The 20,992-nt window shown below is 58.1% G+C and overlaps 2 protein-coding genes across 2 annotated transcripts; one reads left to right on the top strand and one right to left on the bottom strand.

Moving 5' to 3' along the window:
* On the top strand, positions 1–20,369 carry CUNH1orf167 (chromosome unknown C1orf167 homolog). Its single transcript, XM_027108308.1, is given in 23 exon segments — positions 1–128; positions 952–1,134; positions 1,137–1,255; positions 1,294–1,994; positions 1,996–2,168; positions 2,738–3,057; positions 4,258–4,397; positions 5,578–5,633; positions 6,092–6,275; positions 8,335–8,396; positions 8,399–8,509; positions 9,015–9,201; positions 12,120–12,286; positions 12,289–12,547; positions 13,230–13,381; positions 13,384–13,437; positions 14,398–14,467; positions 15,506–16,116; positions 18,778–18,910; positions 19,155–19,273; positions 19,276–19,302; positions 19,647–19,681; positions 20,220–20,369. Coding segments are annotated over 23 exon segments (4,089 nt in total). The 5' UTR covers positions 1–52.
* LOC113622195 (triosephosphate isomerase) lies at positions 10,177–11,448 on the bottom strand. The gene has a single exon (XM_027110173.1). The coding sequence runs from the start codon at positions 11,408–11,410 to the stop codon at positions 10,664–10,666; it is 747 nt and encodes a 248-aa protein (XP_026965974.1). The 5' UTR covers positions 11,411–11,448; the 3' UTR covers positions 10,177–10,663.
* Positions 20,370–20,992: the final 623 nt, after the last annotated feature.

Raw genomic sequence — 20,992 nt, 5'->3', positions numbered from 1 at the left:
CGGCTGCGCTGTGGACCAAGGTCACTGCCACCCTGGCTTTGCCCTGGAGCCCATGGAGCTGAGACCTGACACCAGCCACAAGGAGAATGTGCCCCCCAGGCCGGCCACCCCCGTGGGGCCCCTCACAGGTCGGTCTTCTGGCAGCGCTGGTGGGCTGGGAACCTCCCTGCTCAGGTTCCTGGGGCTTCCGGAAGGCCACCGAGCTGGTGCAGCCAGGAGTGGGAGTAGCCCAAGACCAAATTCAGATTCCTGTTTACTTGCCGGTTTCTCTGTGTTCTAGCTGTGTGGCCGTGGGGCAAGGCGCTTAACTTCTCCGACCTTTAGTTCCTATCTACAAACTTTCATGGCCCACACTACCTGCCAGGCCTTCCCAGGCATCTCACCCGCCCCCAAGAGGCCTTGTCTCCCAGCTGCAGAACGGCCTGGGGGCTGGGGAGACCGGCAGGGAGGGAGCGCCACCGCCTAGGGGCCAGAGCAGCCCACGTTTAGCTGTTTGATATGCTGAGTCTTGCTCTCACCCCAGCTGCGGACGCCCCAGCACCTCGTGCTCAAGCTGGACACCAGGGAGCCGTCAGCGACACTTCTCTTCCCTTCACCCTCTTCTAGGCCTTCTCAGCAGACCTGATCTGTCTCCTTCTTTCCACCCTCCTGCCGCCCCCATGCCAGCCCCATCGTCTCTCGCCTGGGACCCCTCAGCAGCCTCCCAACTATCTCCCTGCTTCCCTCTGCCCTCCTCCCTGCCCCTGCCCTGTCCCTGCTCTGAGTCCCTGCACTGTCACCAGGTCGCTGCTCTGGCTCGAGAGCCCCCGGGTGCATCCGTTGGTCCACCTGGGATGACAGAGCTGACGCAGACCTCTGGAGCCTGGGCTCCCTCCCGTGTGGCGCCCTGTCCCTCCCCAGCACTGACCACCAAGTTCTCCCCCAGGACATAACTGTCTGTCCTCTTTTTAGAGCAATGGAGACTCCGGAAGAGCCTGGCCAGTACACATGGCCGGTGGGTGCCCGTGGGCCAGGCCGAGAGCAGGGGGGCTGCCACCACACCATCCCCGGGGGCAGCGCTGTGCCAGGACCCCTGCCGAGTCCAGAGCAACCTGACCAGCCCCAGCCTGGGCCTCGCCCTGAGGGACACGCCCGGCAGCTGACCAACTCAAGCTTCCGACAGCAGAGCAACTTGCAGCCCCTGGCCGGGAGGCCCCAAGGAAGAGCCCAGGCGTTTGCCATCCAGCAGAGTGACCTGAGCGTCAGGGAGACGAGCGTGGCTGAGTGGGGACGTCGCCTCTGGTCAGGGCTCAGGAAAGCTTCTGGCCGCACGGGATGCCCGGGGGAAGCCCTCTACCCCGAGGGCCATTGGCTTCCCCAGCCTCCCACCCGAGGTGGTCCCGGCTGCTGTCCACCAATACCCCCTGCCCAGACATTGGGCCCGCTGCAGGCCTGGGCCCGCTCGAAGGGCACACACGGCCAGACCCCAGATCCTAGTGTGGCCTGGGGGGCTGGACCTCCAGGCTCGTGGGGGAACCCCTCACCCTGGAGGACCTGGCTGCCCCTGCCCAGAGCCGGACTCGGGCTCCGTCCCAAGTTGCCGTTCACCAGCTGCTGGCCTCTGTGCAACGCCTGGAGCGTGAGGCAGTCCGTCTCAGGTGCCAGGCATCCTGGGAACCCCCAGGCCCTGTGCAGCAGGAGTCCTGGACCAGAGCTGGCCAGATACTCCCTGCTCACCCCCAGCCCAGCCAGCCTGTTCTTGCTTCCTGGGATGAGAGGAGGAAACATTCCCAAGGTTTCAGGGAAACTGCAGGTTTCCTGGAAGCACCGGGGGTCCAGGATGGTCTCGCAGACTCTCAGGCAAGCAGCAAGTCTGCATCACTGGAGACTGCTTTGGAGATGCTTCCCGGGGTTGCCCTTGACCCTGAGCAAGGGGTCCTTCCTGCCCACCCTGTAAGACGAGGAGAGAAGTGCTCCCCAGGGACTACATATGGCAGGGGACAGAGGGAGGACCCCTGCTCCCTCAAGGGCGGGCAGCAGGGAGGCCAGACTCTGCTCTTCAGCCTCGTCCAGTTCAGCCCGGGGCATCCTCCCTGGGCGGGAAGGAGGGGACAGGACCCCGTGGGAGCAGGTCGGCAGCGAAGAAGAGAGGCCGGCTTCCGGTCTGCCAGACACGGCCCCCGCGAGGAGTGCCCTGCAGGGAGAGGCCAGAGGGGTCTGGGATGGGAACTGGGGGACTCAGGGTTGGGGGAGGAGGGCTGCCTCACAGGAATTCTCGCTCCAAGCTGGGTGTCACTCCTCTGTCACCCTCCCTCAGAAAGGGAGGCTGTGGGCAGGCAGGCTTAGCAGGGGGTGTCCAGTCCTGCTTGCTTCTTGGCCTGAGTGCTGTGTCGTGTCCCTTTGTTTTCCAAGAACGCAGCCAGAAACACTGTGAGCCTGGAGTCTGAGATAGGCCGGTGAGGTCATGGGCTGGGGGTGGGAGCCGGGGCCATGCTCCTGGGACGCCTCCTCTCCCATTTGCCTGCAGACTCGGGCCTGATGGAGATAAGGCCCGGATGGCAGATCCTTGCAGAATTTCAGGGGCAGGGAAGGCCCCAAGGACAGGAACGCGGGGACTGCCGCTCCCGGGAATCCTAAACCTGTGAGGCTGTCCTGCATTCATTCCCCTGCCCCCAGGAGCTCTCCTGTCTGGGATTTCCAAGGCTAGCCCTCCATAGAGGGAAGTTCTCCCGGGGTGCAGCCAGCTCTCCTGCCGCAGCGTGGAGCATCACCCTCCATGCTGGAAAGGCGACGCGGGTGCTGCTGAGCCCCCAGCTCTCCCTGGGACTGGGGACCGGGCCCATCCCCTGGTCAGCCTGGTCTGTCCCCAGCCGGCAGTGGCTGTCCAGATGTTTCAGAGCGTGGCGGCACTGGGTGCAGAGGCGGTGGGCAGTGGCAGCAGCCATGGCGCTGGGCTGCTGGCAGCTGTTGCGCAGGGGCCTACGGGCGCCGCGGTGGACACTGTGGCTCCGGGAGGCCCAGCTGGCGGCGGCGTGGGGACAACACACGCAGGCCCTGCTGGCGCGGACCTTCCAAAAGGTTAGGGGCCTCCAGGTTGGACCGTGGAGGGGTGATGAAGTGCCAGTGTGTCTGGGGAGGAGGCTCTCCTGGGGCGCAGGTTGTTCCTCCTGAGTGATTGGCAGTAGGGGGGAGGCAGTGTCAGCCCAGACATGACTGAGCTCTGCCTGAATTCAAATCCTGTCTCCGTCACTTTCTTTTTCCCCACATTTTCTCACTGTGTGAGCTTGGGCAAGTTACTTAACCTCTCTGTGCCTTCGTCTCTTTAGCTTTAAAATGGGATCATAGGGACTCCCCTGGTGGCGCAGTGGTTGGGAGTCCGCCTGCCGATGCAGGGGACACGGGTTCAAGCCCTGGTCCGGGAGGATCCCACATGCCGTGGAGCAGCTGGGCCCGTGCGCCACAGCTACTGAACCTGCGCTCTAGAACCTGCGAGCCACAAGTACTGAATGAGCGTGCTACAACCACTAAAGCCCGTGCACCTAGAGCCTGGCTCCACAACAAGAGAAACCAAGGCAATGAGAAACCCGCGCACCGCGATGAAGAGTGGCCCCCACTGGCGGCAACTAGAGAGAAAGCCTGCATGCAGTAACGAAGACCCAACGCAGCCAAAAATAAATAAATAAATAAATTGATTTTTTTAAAAAAATGGGATCATAATAGTACATACCTCTCAGGGTTGTTGTGAGGTTAAATTAATGAATATAAGGAACTCAGAACCCTGCCTAGCACATAGCAAGCACTCTACCGTTTCAGTGGTTGCTACTTTTTGTTTGTTTTGCTTTTTGTTTCTGTTTGGTTTCACTGTGTGTCATGCGGGATCCTAGTTGCCCAACCAGGGATCGAATCCATGCCCCCTGCAGTGGAAGCGCAGAGTCTTAACCACTGGACCGCCAGGGAAGTCCTGGTTGTTATTTTTTACTAGCGGTTTGCCAGCCAGGACTAGGAGAGAACTTCTATATTCTTCCCTCCTTGGGAAAAGTGCTTTAGGAGGACCCAGCTCTAGGTTTTGTCTCCCAAGGAAAACCCTGCCTCTTGGGCTCTATCTTTCCATTCATTCATTCATTCCCAAAGAGGCAGGGGAGTCTAATGGTATGGTTAAAACCACAACGTCTGACTCGTGTCCCCGCCCTTCCTGGTGCCCGCCCCCCCCCACCGCCGCTGCTCAGGTACACTTGAGGCTACAGCCAACGTCCCTCTTCCCCTTCTCTCTTGTCCCAGTGGAGAAACTTGATTCAGCAGCAGAAACAAGGGCGGCTTCACATCCAGGCTGGGCCAGGACCCCCATCCTCTGGGGGAGGCCAGGACCAAGGCCCCTCAGGAAGGAAGCCGGTGGTGGACACCGCCTGGAGAAGCAGCTGGTCTGGGACACCCCAGGTCAGTCAGTGTGACCTGGGAAGTGCTGGTGGCCCTCCCTCCCTCCTTGTCCCCCGTTTCCCCTCCCCCACAAGAGAATGAGGATAAAGCCAGCCCATGTGGACCAAGATTTGTGCAAAAGGATGTCCATCATGGTGTTATTTATACTTCGTGAAAACTTCGAAACAGCCTAATACCCAACAGCGAGAGAGAAAATTGTAGTTTAACCATGTGATAAACATTTGGCAACAGTTCAATATGATGCTTATTGAGATTTTTAAAATTCCTCCCCACTCTTTTTTTCTTTATTTTTTGTTTCGGTAGCTTTACTGGTGTTCTTTCTAATCATAACAGTAATGCATGTTTGATTTGAAAAAACATTCGAGATAGATGGAAGTATTTCAATCAATTTGAAAGTTTCACCTCCCTCCTTACGTATATTATTCCCCTTCCTGGAAGTAGGTTTATGGGCATTTGCATAGAATTTTTAATGAGAAGGAAAAGGGTTATGGCAATGTTCAATGAAAAACAAAAAGAGAATACAAAAATAGTACCTAAAATATTTTTTCCTATGAACGTAAAACAGTGCATAGAAAAAAAAACCAGAAGCAAAAATACTGAAATGTTGCATAACAATGTGAATTACTTAATACCACTGAACTGCTCACTTAAAAATGGTTAAGATGGGGACTTGCCTGGTGGCGCAGTGGCTGGGAGTCTGCCTGCCAATGCAGGGGACACGAGTTCAAGCCCTGGTCCGGGAGGATCCCACATGCTGCGGAGCAACTAAGCCCGTGCGCTACAACTACTGAGCCCGAGTGCCACAACTGCTGAAGCCCAAGTGCCTAGAGCAGGTGCCCCGCAGCAAGAGAAGCCACCGCAACGAGAAGCCCGCGCACCTCAGCAAAGAGTAGCCCCTGCTCGCTGCAGCTAGAGAAAACCCGTGCGTAGCAACCAAGACCCAACGCAGCCAAAAATAAATAAATTAACTAATTTAAAAATGGGTTAGAAGGGGCATCCTCAGAAAATCTACAAACAACAAATGCTGGAGAGGGTGTGGAGAAAAGGGAACACCCTTGCACTGTTGGTGGGAATGTAAATTGATCCAGCCACTATGGAGAACAGTCCAAGGAGTCGGAGGGAGGAGGCGGGAGCCCAGCCGATTCCATTGTGTTCTGGGCCCAGGCCAGATGGAGGAGACAGGGGAGTCCAGATCCTGCAGGCTCTGCAACAGCTGGCTGGTAAGATGTGGGGCGCTGGGAAACGGGGGAGATGGAGCCAGGTCAGGCAGGGGGTCCTCAGTGAGTGAATGAGTGTTTATCGAGTATCTACTCTGGCAGCTTCCCAGACAAGATCTCATTTGATTCTCTCGTGGTGACCTCAGCAAGGCATTGTGCCCATTTTACTGATGGGGAACTGAGGCACAGAGGCATGAAGTGAGCAGCTCAAAGACACAGAGTATGAGAGGCGCACATCCTGCGTTTGTGTGCCATGGACGCTGGTACAGGCCGGACAGAAGCTTGAGTGTTAGAATTGGCAAGTCCTTAGACATGACTCATTCGTGGGGAAACTGAGGCCCAGAGATGGAGAGGGACTGGCCGGAGGCCACACGGCCTGGGGTCCCAGGAGTCAGTGGTCCCTCCTGGCCCTGACTTCCCCTCCCTTCACTCTCTCTTCCCCCTCTCTTCATTCCCTGTAGTCTTCCTCCTGTGGTGCCGTCAGAAGGAACGGGCAGGAGAAGGGGGTCCAGGGAGAGGCCTCTGGGGCTGTGCTGAGGGCTCAGAGGATGGAGAGGCCCCCCCCCAGGCCTGGTGCTCTCCTGCTGCAGATGCAGCCTGGGTGTCCCCACTGGACACCCGGCGCCAGAGGGCCTGGCTCTGCAGGTACGGGGAAGTGGGAATGGGGACCGCCTCCCCTGAGGCAGAGGGTGAGATGCAGCTGGGAGATGCACTTTAAGTCAATTCTTGACTCCTAGTGTTGAAATGATGAAAATAAGAAATGAATACATGTGCCATTTACTGAGATGCTAAGACCTGGCAGACACCACCCAGGGGCTGCGATTTAGTTATAAGCAAAGCTTCATGCCCGTTGTCACTGGCCCTCATGGAACCCATGGCCCAGTGTGGAGACAGGCAGGAAATTAACAATCACAAAGTGCGTGTGTGTGTGAATACCACCAAAGTTAAGTGCTGTGAAGGGAAGAAACACAGATCTACATGAAGTTGTTTTTTTCCTTGTTAACTATTTTATTATGGGACTTTTAATCTTACATAAAAGTAGGGAAAATAGGATAATCACCCTCAGTGTACCCATCATCCAGTTTCACGAAAATCACCTCCTGAGAAAATGTGTTTAATCTGTACCCTGGCTACTTCCCCCAGTACATAATTTTGAGGCAAATCCCATGCATCCTACCATTTCATCTGTAAATATTTCTGTAGCATCTCTAAAACATAAAGTGTCTTTTAAACAACAGAACCACCAGGCCAGGATCACACCTAAAAAATGAATAATTCCTTAACACCAACAAATATCTGGTCAGCATTCAAATTTCCAATTGTTTTATAAGCAAATATGTTGTTATAGTTTTTTGGGTTTTTTGGGGTTTGGTATTTATTTATTTATTTTGTCTGCGCTGGGTCTTAGTTGCGGCACGCAGGATCTTTGTTGTGGCATGCAGACTCTTAGTTGCGGCATGCACGCGGGATCTAGTTCCCCAGCCAGGGATCGAACCCAGGCCCCCTGCATTGGGAGCACGGAGTATTACCCACTGGACCACCAGGGAAGTCCTTGTTGTTATAGTTAGTTTGTATTGGGATCTAAATAAGGCCCACTTGCTGTCATTGGTTGAGGGGTCCTGAAGCTTTTTTTAATCTAGGGACTCCCCTCTGTTGTTTTTGTTTGTTTCTTTGTTTCCTTGCAAGTTATCTGTTGAAGAAACCAGGCTGCTTTATTTATTTATTTATTGTCTGCGTTGGGTCTTCGTTGCTGTGCGCAGGCTTTCCCTAGCTGCAGCAAGCGGGGGCTACTCTTTGTTGCGGTGCATGGGCTTCTCATTGCAGTGGCTTCTCTTTGTTGCGGAGTGCAGGTTCTAGGCGCGTGGGCTTCAGCCGTTGTGGCACAACGGCTCAGTAGTTGCAGCTCGCAGGCTTAGTTGCTCCGCGGCATGTGGGATCTTCCCGGACCAGGGATCGAACCCGGGTTCCCTGCATTGGTAGGCGGATTCTTAACTACTGCACCACCAGGGAAGTCCCCGATAGAGTTTTCTATGAGAACTTTTGACAAAGGGAGCTGACCTCGACCAGGGTTCAGCAGAGATGGGAAGGGTGCATGGCTGACTGGTGGAGGGACAGCAGACAGGAGTGCCAGGCAGAGGGAACGGAACAGCATGTGCAAAGACCTCTGACAGGGAGAGGAACATGGAAAATGCAAAGAACGGCAGTCCAGTCGCAGCCCTGTTAGTATGGGGTTGGGGGCTGGGGTGCTTTGAGATGAAGTTGGAAAGGTGTGTAATGGTGGGTGGGGGACAGACCATGCAGAGAGTGCCTTGTTGTCAGTGGGGAGGAGTCGAAATTTGATCATCAGAGCAAGGGGACTGCTCCTGGCGTATTTTAGCAAGAGAGTAAGATAATTTGATTTGAGATTTGAAAAATATCACTCTGGTTACTGTGTAGGCACTGACTGGAGAGGCGGGGGCAACAGTGGATGCAGGAGGGCAGGTAGGAGGCTGCTGGGGCCATCCGGGCACCCAGAAGTGACGGTGTGGCCTGAGCAGATGGCATGCTGCACCATCCCACAGCAGCCCCATTTTACAGACAAGAAAGCTGAGGCTCAGAGCGGTGAGTGGCTTGCCCAAGGCCTCAGTGGTGTGTCTGGCACATGGCGGGAGGCTGTAGCTGCAGTCATTACAATGAGCACCTGCACTTTCTCTTGGCTCTCCAGGTGCTTTGGGGCCTGGCAGCGGTTCGCGCAAGGAGGGACCCGGTACCGGGACCACGTGGCCAACCGCGGGCAGGGACCCTGAGGATGTGCCTGCAGCAGTGGGTGCAGACGAAGCAGCTCTAGGCCTCAGATGGGGCGAAGGTGACCCAGCTGTCCCTTTGTTGGCGGGAGGCAGGTGAGCGAGTGGTGGGCCGAGGGGCTCCCTCTCTCTCCCACCCCAGCAAATAGCGTCACTTAAGCTCCTTCTGCAGTCGCCCAGTTGATTTATGGATGCTTGTGGTGGGAGGTGATGGGATCGGGAGTTTTCTCGGGGATGCAGCCTGGCAGGCCTGGGAGGGTCCGGAGGGGTCCCTGGAACAGCAGGCTTTGGTGGGCCCCATCCTAACCTCCATCATGAGCTCCTCTAGGCGAGAGACCTGTTCAGTCTTCCACCTGGAAGAGATGGAGCCCCTGCTTCTGGGAAGCTTCTGGTCTTAGGGGGATGCACAACCCCTGCCCCCGACCGACCAAAACGTGACAGAGGAAGATGGGATCTTCCAGGTGTCCCGGTGGGGAGGGTTTGGGGGTGGTGGGAGGGGGCAGTAGCCACAAGGGGAGAGGTCCTAAGGGGCCCGAGGCAGCGTCCACCAATGGCTTTGAGCAGAGGGTGCTCACTGATTCATCTCTTGTCTGCTTCTCAGGGAACATGGCCCTCCTCAGCTCAGCCCCTGGGGGGGCCACAGCCCACGGCCTGGGGGTGGTGACCCAGGCCCAGGCGCTGCCCCGGGAGCAAGGCCAGGGATCCCTGCAGGAAGCTGGCCGGAGGCTGGCCCTCCACCGGGCGCTGCTGCTCTGGAGGACGCAGCTCTCCCAGCGCCAGCGGGCGGAGCAGGTGTCCGTGAGTTTGTGACCTGGGGTTAGGCCTGGAGGACATGGAGTGGGAAGGTGAGCAGTCCTCAGCACTGGATGGAGTGTCCCATAGGGAATGGGCCACATCCTACTCCTCTCTGTGGCCCCAGCATGGGGCCTGGCACCCCGTGATGCCCAGCAGGCATGGGGCCAGGGGAGGTAGCCTAGGGACGCTGAGTCAGTGATTGAGCAGAGAGCTGTGGGGGACAGGGAGTGGTCAGGGGCACAGACACGGAGCCCTGCCAAGGTGGCTGGAACCTGACGGGGAGGTTGGCTTAATGCTCTTCTCCCTCCCCAGAATCTGGACCCACCTCTCACCCATCTCCTGGCTAAGGGGGAGCCCCCTGGTGGCGGAAACCCTGTATGTCTCCTCACCACTGTCTCCTAGCATCTTGCAGATGCCCAGGCTGCCGAAGGCCCAGAACAAATACGTAAATGAATCAGTGAAGGAGCCACTTTTTCCCCCGCTCCCATTTGCCTTATTACACAGCTGGAGAAGCTGAGGCTCAGAGGGGTCAAGCAGCTTGCTCTAAATCACGCTGAATCAGGAGCAAGAAGTGAGACCTATAGTGAGATCTTGCGATGCTTTTATACAAGATGGGATGCTGGGACTCAGAGCCCAGGCTGATGGTTATGGGTGAGAGAGCCAGTGGAGGTCAGGAGGGGCCAGCTTCACTGATGGAATGTCAGCAGGAATGTAAGCCAGCAGCTGCAGGGTTAAGAATTCTGTCCTTAAAAGCTATGCACCTAGCAGAGGAGCTCCCACGCTGCGATCTATTGAAAGTCAGCCCTCGACACAAGGGGTTGTGAAGAAACAAACAAACAAACAAAAAACCCAAAATAACAAACAAAAAAGAACAAAACAAGAAAAAAATAAACCAAAAAAAGCTATACACCTGGCATCCATCAGCCCCACACCCACTTGGACCCTCAGTCTCTTTTTTTTTTTTTTTTAGTGCCAGGTGTTTATTTCCCGCACACGTGGGACTGCTCACAGACACAACACACACAGGCATCGGCACCGTGGGAGGGGGCAGCAGCCCGGCCTCAGCAGAGGACAGGACTTTCTCTCAGCCCCTGACCTCATGGTGTGAGATGGGACAGGATGGGTTCTTGCTCCTGCCTTCACTGGGGACTGAGGGGACCCATAAGCAAACACCCCTCCCACCTCTCAGCCAAGCTAAAGCCACCTTGGTGACAGGTTGAGTTCCAACTGATACTGTAAGTGGAAGCGGGAGTGGCCTGGTCCCAACCATTACAGGGTAGGGTGTAAACGGCAAAGGAAGAGGTACATTTTGGATTAGGCCACAAGAGGCAGCAGGTGACACCATCAGAAGCATGTGTGAAGGTTGGGGGGGGGGGTGGGCAGTACAGTTACTGGGCTTCTGAGCTACCTAGTCCCTGTCTCAGCAGGAAGGATAGCAGAGACGGGCAGGGCTTATTATTTGGCATTGATGATATCCACGAATTCAGGCTTGAGGGAAGCGCCCCCCACAAGGAAGCCATCCACGTCAGGCTGGCTTGCCAGCTCCTTGCAGGTTGCCCCAGTCACAGAACCCCCATAAATTATGCGGGTGCTCTGAGCCACTGCATCAGAGATGTTGGACTTAAGCCATCCCCGGAGCTTTTCGTGTACTTCCTGGGCCTGTTGAGGTGTCGCAGTCTTGCCAGTACCAATGGCCCACACAGGCTCATAGGCCAGGACAACCTTGCCCCAGTCCTTCACATTATCTGCGATGACCTTGGTTTGCTCGAAAACGACCTTCTCAGTGATGCCAGCTTCCCTCTCATCTAGCTTCTCCCCAATGCAGGCGATTACTCCAAGTCCCTCTGCCAGGGCGTGAGCCACCTTCTGCCCAATCAGCTCATCTGACTCCCCAAAGACGTGCCTTCTCTCTGAGTGCCCCAGGACCACCCACGTGGCTCCACAGTCTTTGATCATGCCAGGGCTGATCTCCCCCGTAAAGGCCCCGTTAGCCACTTTGTAGCAGTTCTGCGCAGCCACTGCAATCTTGTGATCTAGCTTCTGCCGGGCGAAGTCAATGTAGGCGGTGGGGGGTGCGCAAACCACCTCGGTGTCGGCCGGCACCTTGGCCGCGTTCAGAGTGTTGATGAGCTCCCCCAGATTGTTCTTCCGCCCGTTCATCTTCCAGTTCCCCCCCACGAAGAACTTCCTGGAGGGCGCCATTGCGCTGAATCCGGCACACTGAAGGTCACGAGCAGCCCCTCAGTCTCTTTTAATGCGTCCCTGGACCTCTAAGGAAACTCAGTTCACCATGATCCTTCAGAATGTAGCCCTCCCTCCCCCAGTCTATCCTCTGGCCTTTGGGTACCGGGTCACCGTCCATAGCTCCCTGCAACATATCTGAGGCTGCCCTGTAGCCTGAGATGAGTGCTTGGATCCCAGGTCTGCTGCTGTTTGGAGTTTGGGGAAATGACCTTCCCCCAGGCCTCAGTTTCCCTACCTTTATAACCGAGTGGAGGCAGAAATACTGGTGTGGGCTCTTGAGTCCTGGGTCGCTGGGCCTGGGCTCGGCTCCACTCCCCATCAACTGCGTGGCCCCCACGCACCCAGGGAGTGTGGCGAGGATCAACCAGGTGATCAGGGCAGGTAGAGCTATGGTCTCGACCTCAGCTGCTCACGGGGGGTCACTGTGGGGGCTTTGGAAAAGTTGGGGAGCCCAAGCCGCACCCAGACCATTACATCAGAATCTCCGGGGCTGGGGCCCCAGTGAGCATCGGTATTTCTTAGAGCCCCCGGTGGTCCTAGTGGGCAGCCCATGTGGGAGGTGGGGTTGCCCAGCTCTGGCCCAGCGTTTGGCTCACGGTGGCACCCTTCCAGCACCCCCAGCCAGGGGTGACGGGGGGCCCCGGCACTCACCTGCCCCCTCCAGTAGCTCCTTCTTCGAGGGCGTGCAGCAGCGGGCGCTGCGTCACAGCCTGAGGGGTTGGTGCCTGAGGGCGCGGGATCCGGGCAGTGCCAGGACCACCTTGGCCCCAGCGGTTCTGGGCGGTGTCCTGGGAGGAAAGGCCCTGCCGGGCCACAGGACACCCTGCAGCTCCCTGGAGCAGGTGAAGGGGAGAGGGTGGGGAGGGCTGGGAAGGGGAGGGGAGGGGGGAGAGGGGTGGCAGCACCCAGGGCACCCAGGACTCCACAGCTCCTTCCCCAGGCTTCCCGGGCCCCCGCCCTCCTGGAGGTGTTCCGGGTGAGCTTTCTGTGGGCAGCTGGGCAGCAGCAGCAGGGGCGGCACCTTCTGCTCTGGCAGGCACAGGCCCAGCAGTCCCGGGGCGTGGCAAGGTGGCATTAGCGCACCCTTCAGAGGCGGTAGGGACCCCTCCCCAGGACGGGTGAGCCATGCTTCCCACCACCCTTGGATTTACTGTTTCCCATCAATCCTTGCTCTTCCCACCGCACCCCCTTAGGGTCTGCATCCCAGAGGGCTCTCCTCACACCCCAGACTCAGATCCTCTCAGAGCCTCCTGCCCTCCTACCCTGCCCTGCTGAGAGGTGTGAGGTATTCATTTCTCCCAGAAATTTCACGGCTGTGGTAATCCCAGCTTTGTCCCTCACTGGCTGTGTGATCTTGGGCAAGTTGCTTAACCTCCCTCTGCCTCTATCTCTCCGTTTGTATGGGGGTAATAATAGGACTCACTCCAGTGGGAATCAGCGAGGGAGGGGCACGCACATCCCCTAGCACAGTACCTGGCGTTAGTAAACACTCAGCCCGTGGCAATGTTCCTCACTAGGAGCTGAGCATAGCACTTGGCATCGGGGGTCTGGGGTCCCACTGTATCCCGACCACCTGTCATTGTGACCCTTGGAGCAGCATTTAAGCCCTCCATCCCCCAGCAACCCACCCTCCCCCATGATGGATGGAGGGAGAAGAGTCACCCCAAGCCCTCCCTGCTTCTGAGGGGAGGGGAGGGGAGGGGAGGGGAGGGGAGGGGAGGGCCGGGCTGGCCCAGGGTGGCAGTGACCACCTGAGGGTGGACACTCCCCTTCCCAGCATCCTCCTTGGCTGGAGCCACTGGGCAACAGCCCAGGGGGCCAGGAGAGAGCTGGCTGCCCGCCGGGCCTGGAATCAGAGCTGCAGGGCCGTGCTGGGCCTGTGGCGGCAGCAGCTGGTGCAGCAGCAGGAGACGGAACAGTGGGCCCGGGAGTGGGATGGGGACAGCAGCGACGTGCACTGGGCCACTGGCACTGCTGCTGGCAGAGTGAGTCGGGCACTGGGACGGGGCACCGGGGCTGAGGGGGGGCCCAGGTCCGTCGGGGACACCCAAGATTCTGGTCCTCTAGCACAGAGTCCAGTGATGGGACACTCCCACAACCCCCCACCCCCCCACCCCAGGTCTGGGTGGCAGAGCAGGACCGGGGGGCGTGGACGCTGTAGGCTCGGGTTAACGTTCCCCGCTCTTCCATTCCCTGGCTGTGTGGACTTTAAGTGTGCTACTTAACCTCAGCTTACTCATCCGTAAAATGGGGATAACAGTGGTACCCCCCCCCGCCCCCGCTAGAGTGATTGTGCGAATTCTCTGAGACAATCCACACTAAGTGCTTGGCTCAGAGCCCCGCTCCTCGTGGGCGCTACCATCATCATCACCATCTTCATCTTCATCCTTGTCCTCCTCACCTGGCCTTCAGGAGCCCAGCACAGAAGGCGGGGATCACTGGGGGCAATTTTAGAGGCTTCTCACTCCGCTGCTATCATATCAGTGGGCTGGCAGGTGGGGATTTGGTTGTTCTGGAAAGTTCGTGTCCTGTCCACTGGGGACAGCTGCTTCCCCAGCCTAATCGTTGCCCAGGAACATTGACCCAGTGTTGCCAGACCTCTGTTTTTACAGAAAAGCTGGAAATCTGTATTTTTATGTGAATTCTCCTGACTCCTAAACATCGTCAAGAAATTAAAAAAAACAAAACAAAACAAAACTCTGAGTTGGTAGTCCTGGTCACCAGTAGGACGCCTGTAATGGGAGCATCTTAACCCAGACAGTTAGGTGGCCTCCTTGGTTCCCACTTGGGTAGATGGCAGAAGCTGGCAGAGCAGGGGCCCACGGTTCCTTGGGGCCCAGGCTGAGGCTGGAATGAGCGCCTAGGGGCACCTCAGCATCTCTCTGGCCACAGGACAGCAGCTCCCGCGTGAAAAGTACCAGCGGTGTGTGCGGGCCCGCCTCCAGGGCCTGCGCAGGAGGCAGCAGCTTGTCAGAGACCCACAGCGGCTGGTCCAGAGCAGCTCCTACTGCAGAGGTGGCCGGGCCTGGGGGTGGGAGAGCGAGGGTCACCCCCACCCCGGGAAAAGCAGGGAGAGAGCCCAGGGATGGGAAGCTGGGTGGCCTCTGCAGCTCTAGGGGCAGGTCAGGCTGGAGGCCTGGGACCCGGGCATCATGGGCATGAAGGGAGACCGCAGCCTGGAGTCAAAACCACCAAGCTTCCATTATATGAATTGTTTGGGAGGTGCGGGATGGCAAGCCCCTAACCCCACCCAATGCCCTGACAAGCCCCAGGTCTCCACCTCCTGGCCAGGTCAGCCCTTTGGTTTCAGAGCTCACAGTTAAGATGAGGAAATCAGGGACTTCCCTGGCGGTCCAGTGGTTAAGACTCTGCGCTTCCACTGCAGGGGGGATGGGTTCAATCCCTGGTCAGGGAACTAAGATCCCATGTGCCTTGAGGCCAAAAAAAAAAAAAAAAGAAAAAGATGGGGAAATCAACTCCTCAAACAGCCACCACAAAGAGAGAGAAGTCTGAAATAGAGATGTTCTAGTGACACACATATACCGTTCATGGGTGCATGTTTAAAAGCAGAGGGGACAGATGACAACTTCTCCCACGGTTGGTTCTGTACAAACTCACACGCATTCACAGCGTCCCCACGGGGCCATTGAACCATTCACCGCAGAGTGGCTGATGTTTTCTTGGTCCATCTGGGAGCGGGGGACCACATTCTCCTCACTGACCTCCTGGCCCACAGTGGCCTTGTGAGGGCAAGCAGGGCGTGGATGCTCTCTTGGTGGAGGGGGACCTGAACCCACAACTGCCAGGTTCCTACACCGTCCCGGGCAACACCTGCCCCCGGAGCGGGGGTGAGTGCGTGCCAAGGCCCCTAAGCGAAAGCCAGAGCTCTCACCTGTTATACATCGATCCATACGTTCTTAAGGCACGGGGCTGTGTAGCCAAAACTGTGAAGAACCCGTGATGGTTTGTGGGGAATTTTCAGGTGTAATTTTGAATTGATGTGACTTTTGACTGGGAAGTCGGCTGGGCCCCTTCTCTGCACCTGTTCTGCAGCCACTTCCAGGCCTGGTGTGGAGTAGTGAGAGGCACAGGGATGCCCCGGGCCAAGGGTCCAGCCTTCCAGGATGGCCTGAGGAGATGGGCACCAGGGGCCACATTTGCCAGTGAAGCCCCAGAAGCTGCAGCCCGGCCTCAGGAGCAGCGCGTGGCCCAGGCCTCCTTCTCCTGCTGGAGAAGCCAAGAACAGGGACACCAGGTGGACAGCAAGCTGAGGAGGGCCGGGCCCAGCCGGCCTCCGTTGCAAGGCAAGTGGCCCCGGGCCAGTGCTGTGAGGCCCGCCAGCAGGCAGGAGAGAGAACCCAGGCCCAGGCCCTGTGCTGGCTGCTGCCCCGAAGCTGAGCGCCAGGTGGGTGCCCATGGCCTGAGGGCGGCCCCGCACTGTGCTTCCAGCTTAGGCCTTGAGCTCGTATGGGGCCAGGGTAGAGGGTATTTGACGGCTGGTGGCAGGTCTCAGGGGGCTAGGGGTGATGGGGAGAGGAGGTCCTGGTCCCTGGGGTCAAATTCCAGCCCTGCACTTTCCAGCTATGCCACCCCTCTTTGGGCAAGTCTAACTTCGAAGGTCCAAGGAAGATTACAGGCCTGCCTTGCAGGGTGGCCCCGGGGATTAGGATAAGAAATAACGTGTGCAATTTCTCCGCTCAGCTCGGGCTAGACACACACCAGGTCCTGGATGATATAAATCAGTGCTCGTGGGGAGGATGGGAGGGAAGGAGGAGTTGGCAGGACTGCTTTCTCTGTGTCCCCTAAACAGGATGCCTGTCCCCGTCGTGTGACAGATAATTCTGCTGCTCTCTGTGCCCATTTGAACGTGATTTCCCCAGAAGAGGGATGGGGGACGAGGAACACAGGCACGGGGCTTTGCCTGGAGGTCCCCCTCCTGCGGTGCACTGGCGGGGGCAGAGGAGGGCTTCCTACAGCCTGAGGGCCTCGGTGTGGGCTCCTCCCTCGCCGCCAGGGTCCTAGAGGCCTGCGCCCAGTCAGCGACCGGGGGCCGTGTCCAGCGAACTGCCATCGCCCAGTTCCAGCGGGCTGGGCCCAGGCGCCTCCTGCGAACCCACTGGGCCCAGTGGCGGACAGCGCTGCTCAGATTGTGGCTGGAACCACAGGCCGAGGCCCAGGAGGCCAGCACAGCCCACCCCAGGCCCAGAGCCAGCCTCAGGCACTGGCCTAGGCTGGCCGCCAGAGGGCACCTCTGCTGAGGAGCGCTCCAGCCCTGCGGAGGCAGGTGAGGCCCGGCCCAGGTCAGGTGGGAGGTCCAAAATGACCTCGGGGCTACTGGCCTCAGAGTCAGCTTGATTCAGCCCCGATGGTGAGGGTGGTTGCATGCTTTTCCAGGACCCCAGCGGCCTTGTGGACACCACCCCTATGGGTTCTCAACAGTCTCCTGGCTGGGCAGCCAGCCAATTACAGGTCCATCAGCACTTACTGAGCACCCACTGAGCGCCAGCCCAGTGCTGGTCTGCTACAAAGAAGCACCCTGGGTCGCATCTGTTAGGGAGACAGACACCTCAACTCATTATAAGTCCTGGTACAGTCTAGGATCAAAAGAGGTAATTGGGGTCAGTAGCAATTTTTTGTCGTTCTTTTTTTTTTTTTTAATTAGAAAATGAAACATGCTCATTATAGAAAACCCAGAAAATATAAATGAAAAAATATTCTTTCATGACTCTCTCTACCCAAAGATGACTGCCAGTCCGTCTCCAGACCAGAAGCATTAGTTCTGATACCTGCAAAGGGTGACAAAGAGCTGGGTGGCCTAGCACGAGGGAAGAGGCCACAAGGAAACCCGGGCACAAAGAGTGACGCCGCATGGCAGTCCATTGCGGGACACGTCATTGCGGGACACATAGCCCCAGAGTTACCGGCAGGCCACAGAGTGGTCCTCAAGATGAACTGGTATCATCAAGAATCCTGTTTCAGGATTCAAACAAAATATGTCATAGACTCTAGAAAAGTTTCTAGGAAAAAAGATTAAAGTGGTTTGTTTTCAATGGAATCGAAACGGACTGGCTTTGGTTATTTGCAGAATCCACATATTTACCTATGTGGGGCTATGGCGACAGCAGATTCTGGGGTCTCAGGGTATTTTATTTCTAGATCTGTGTTTCAAGAGAATTTTATTTTCAGAGTATGCTTATAAACACTTCCATTCCATTTCTGTCAGCAAAGGCAGGCAGGGAGCCCGTTTACTGATGGAGAAACTGAGACTTGTAGAAACAAAGTGAATGTCAGGAATGGTCAATGGTAACTAGGGGGCTGAATTCCAGGCCCCCCTCTTTCTACCACACGCACACGCGCGCCCAGGCAGCCCTCACCTGACGACGGGGGCGGGTTTTATGCCACCTCACGGTGGCACAGACTCCCTTAGAGAGCCCCTGGTGTCCGTCGAGTGCAGTCGCTGGGGGCTTGGGCCCTGGAGTCAGACCACTCCGGAGAGGTGAGGCCTCAGACAAGTAATTTGACTTTATGAGGCTGAGTGGGGAGAGTAATGTCCACCTCACAGGGTGTACCTGGCACAGGTAAGCTCTGATTGGTAGCCATTTTTGGTCCACTCACCTTCCTGAGTCTCGAGCCATGTGGGAGCGTGGGGAAAGAGGCAGTGGCGTGTACTGATGGCCACACTACTCTCGGGCCTTTCCTGTCTCCTCTGGGAGCCTCAGGGCTCGCGGGAGAATCCGTCCCACTCGTGTGCACGTAAATACGAGGCCCTGTTACTGGTCGGGAAAGGAGTCCTGCTAGGTCACTTGGGCCCCTAGATGTCCAAGCCCATTGGTTCAGGGTTTCCTCTTTGTTCCCTCAGGCCTGCAGCTGCAGGCCACAGGCCACAGGGCCTGGCCTGCCCAGCCCAACCAAGCACCACAGCCCCAGTGGACAGAGGAAGCAGAGAGAAACGTCCCGGACTCTCTCAGGGAGTAAACAATGTCTGAAGTGCAGGGACGAGACCGTCACCAGCCCTCACGGGCCTGGAAATCAGCTTTGAACTCTTGGCGAATCTGTCTTATGTATTTACTGTTTTTCCCCACCCATCTCCTCTTCTGGAATATTTCACAATTTTGAGAAAACAATTACAATTTCTCCTGGCCCACCCTTTGGGGCCACAGCCCAAGCCTTTGCAGGAGGCTTGGGCACAGGTGGTGGCAGCAGGGACACAGGCTCCACACCATTTCTCGTTAACTCTCTTCCTAGGGCTCAGCTTCCAGAAGTACCAGGGGGAGAGCTTACTCCCCTGAATGATGTGTTAACCTCTTCTGACGCCCCTTTGCCAGGTGACAGAGAGCCTCCCCTCGGCCCTGCCTCCCAGCTCCAGCTGCTGGGGCGAGGGTCAGCGCCCTACGGGGCCAGAAGGGGACCCGGCTCTGAGACCAAAGACCTCGAGGGCAAAGGCGAGGCCGAGCAAAGGTGTCTGGGGTGGGAGCAGAGTGTGTGCGTGGAGAGGGAGGGCTGAGGGCAGGGGTGGAGAGGGAGGGCTGAGGGCAGGGGTGGAGAGGGAGGGCTGAGGGCAGGGGTGGAGAGGGAGGGCTGAGGGTGTGGGCTGGGCTGAGGGCCTTGCCTGACCTGGGCCCTCTCTGGCCGGTGCTCGTCCCGCAGCATTCTGCGGACCAGGCCTAGGCCCGTGGCTCTGCCCTCTTTCCTGGCCATGAAGGGGTCGTGATGACCTTTGCTGTCAGGACACACACCAGGGCCTCTCCCCTCAGGAGGAAGTACCTGCAGTGCTGGCGCCTTGACGCACTGCTTCGCCGGCTCCGGGGTTCCCTGCAGGCCAGGCCCGGGCAGCTGCATGGCAGCACTGGGTAGATGCTCAGGGGACGGAGCAGCTGGCGCCCACACTGGCGAGTGGGGCGGCCCCTCCCCACCCTCACGCTGACCTCCCATCACGTCCCATTCCCAGCCCTAACCCATGGAAACGCAGTCTCTGAAAGTAAGTTCAGGACTCTGGACCTACCAAGCCTGAAACCTCGGGAACAGGTGCAGGAATCTGCATTGTTAACACACCTCAGGTGACACCTCCTCGTCACATCCCCTTCCTCCTGGTGCCGCAGTTGCAGGCAGGGAGAGGCAGCAGAGGGGCTGGGGGCTGCCAGGCCGGGGACAGTGGTGGGCCCAGCTCGGGGTCTCCTCATGACTGTCCCCATAGCTCAGGCAGTGGCACCTGAGGCGGGCCTGGTGACGGTGGGCCTTGTGGCTGCAGGTGTCTCAGCGATTACAGCAACAACAAGACGCTGGGTCCATTCCCAGGTACTGGGGGAGAGGGGGCAGCCCCGCCCCCCAGCAGGCCCTTCCTAGCCGTGCCACGCCTGCACATTCCTGAACTGCGGCCCTCCCTGCTTGGTGCCCCCAGAACCCCTTCTTTTCCAGGGGAGGGATCAGTTCAGTTAGAGAAAGCAGCCTGGATTCCAGAGCCCTTAATCCAGCTGGTGACCACGTGCTGAGCACAGTTGTGGCCGTCACTGGTCCGGGGGACGGGCTTGGCCTGTGGCACAGCTGCCGCTCACACCGCCTGCGTTGGGTGTGGGTCGCTGAGCGCCGCCCCCTGATGTGCGCTCAGAACCCAGCTTCCCTGATCGCAGGCCTGTGCATCTGGCCCAGGGCAGAGGGAAGGGCCTCCTCTTCCCTCGGGGGCAGAAGGAGCTGGGCCCCCGGAGTTCCTCCAGCACTGACAGCACACACCCAGGAGGGAGCCAAAGAGCTTCCTGCTCTCTGATTCCAGGCCTTTGAAACACGGCACCAGCGTCTGGCAGCCAGGGGCCTGAGGGGCAGAGCCAGCAGCAGTGGGAGGCCTCGGAGCAGGCAGGAAGCCACCAGAGCCCCTGTGCTTGGTGGACTTGGGGTGAAGCAGGAGGCCCAGCAGCAGCTGTGACCCGTTCCCCTGGAAAGGAAAGCAGATCGGAGCCCCACCCACCTGAGGAGTACAGGCTCAGGCACAAGGCGCTCAGGCCAAGAGCTCTGAAGGACAATAAAACACCCTCCTTGGCCCCGGCTGCTTCTCTCTGTCTCTCCTAAAGGCTGCCCCCTGCCCCACCCAACCAGCCCCTCTGACCTGCTTCCTCTGCCGTCAGGCCGCCCTGTGGACAACCGGCCCCCTCTCCCCCCCACCCCCACCCCGGAGCCGGTGACGCCCCGCAAGCAGGGGCTGGGACAGGGAACAGCCTGCGTGCTCGTGTCAGTCACAGCCCCTGGGCGGTGGGGCCTGAGGGCTGATGCCTGGGGAGCAGTGCCAGACAGACAGCTTCCGGGACAGGGTGCATGGAGGGGAGGGAGCGGCAGGCAGAAGGAGGTCCTGCCCGAAAAACAAGCCAGGAAGAAGTCAGTCCTGCTCGGGCCAACCTCACTTTCGCCCTCGATGGTAACAGGCAGGGCATCCCTTCACCCCTCAGAGCCAGGGGAGAAAAGGGAAGGCCAAGGGCTCCACCACGCACAAAGGTTCAGACACCTTTAACCCTTAAAAGGCACTTTCTCTCTCGAGCATGTGAGGAGACAACT

The sequence above is a fragment of the Aethalodelphis obliquidens genome, unplaced genomic scaffold (genome assembly GCF_003676395.1).
Source record: "Aethalodelphis obliquidens isolate GAN/ISIS:26980383/991018 unplaced genomic scaffold, ASM367639v1 scaffold9, whole genome shotgun sequence".
Classification (NCBI taxonomy): Eukaryota; Metazoa; Chordata; class Mammalia; order Artiodactyla; family Delphinidae; genus Aethalodelphis; species Aethalodelphis obliquidens.
This window is presented reverse-complemented; position numbering and strand designations above follow the sequence as displayed.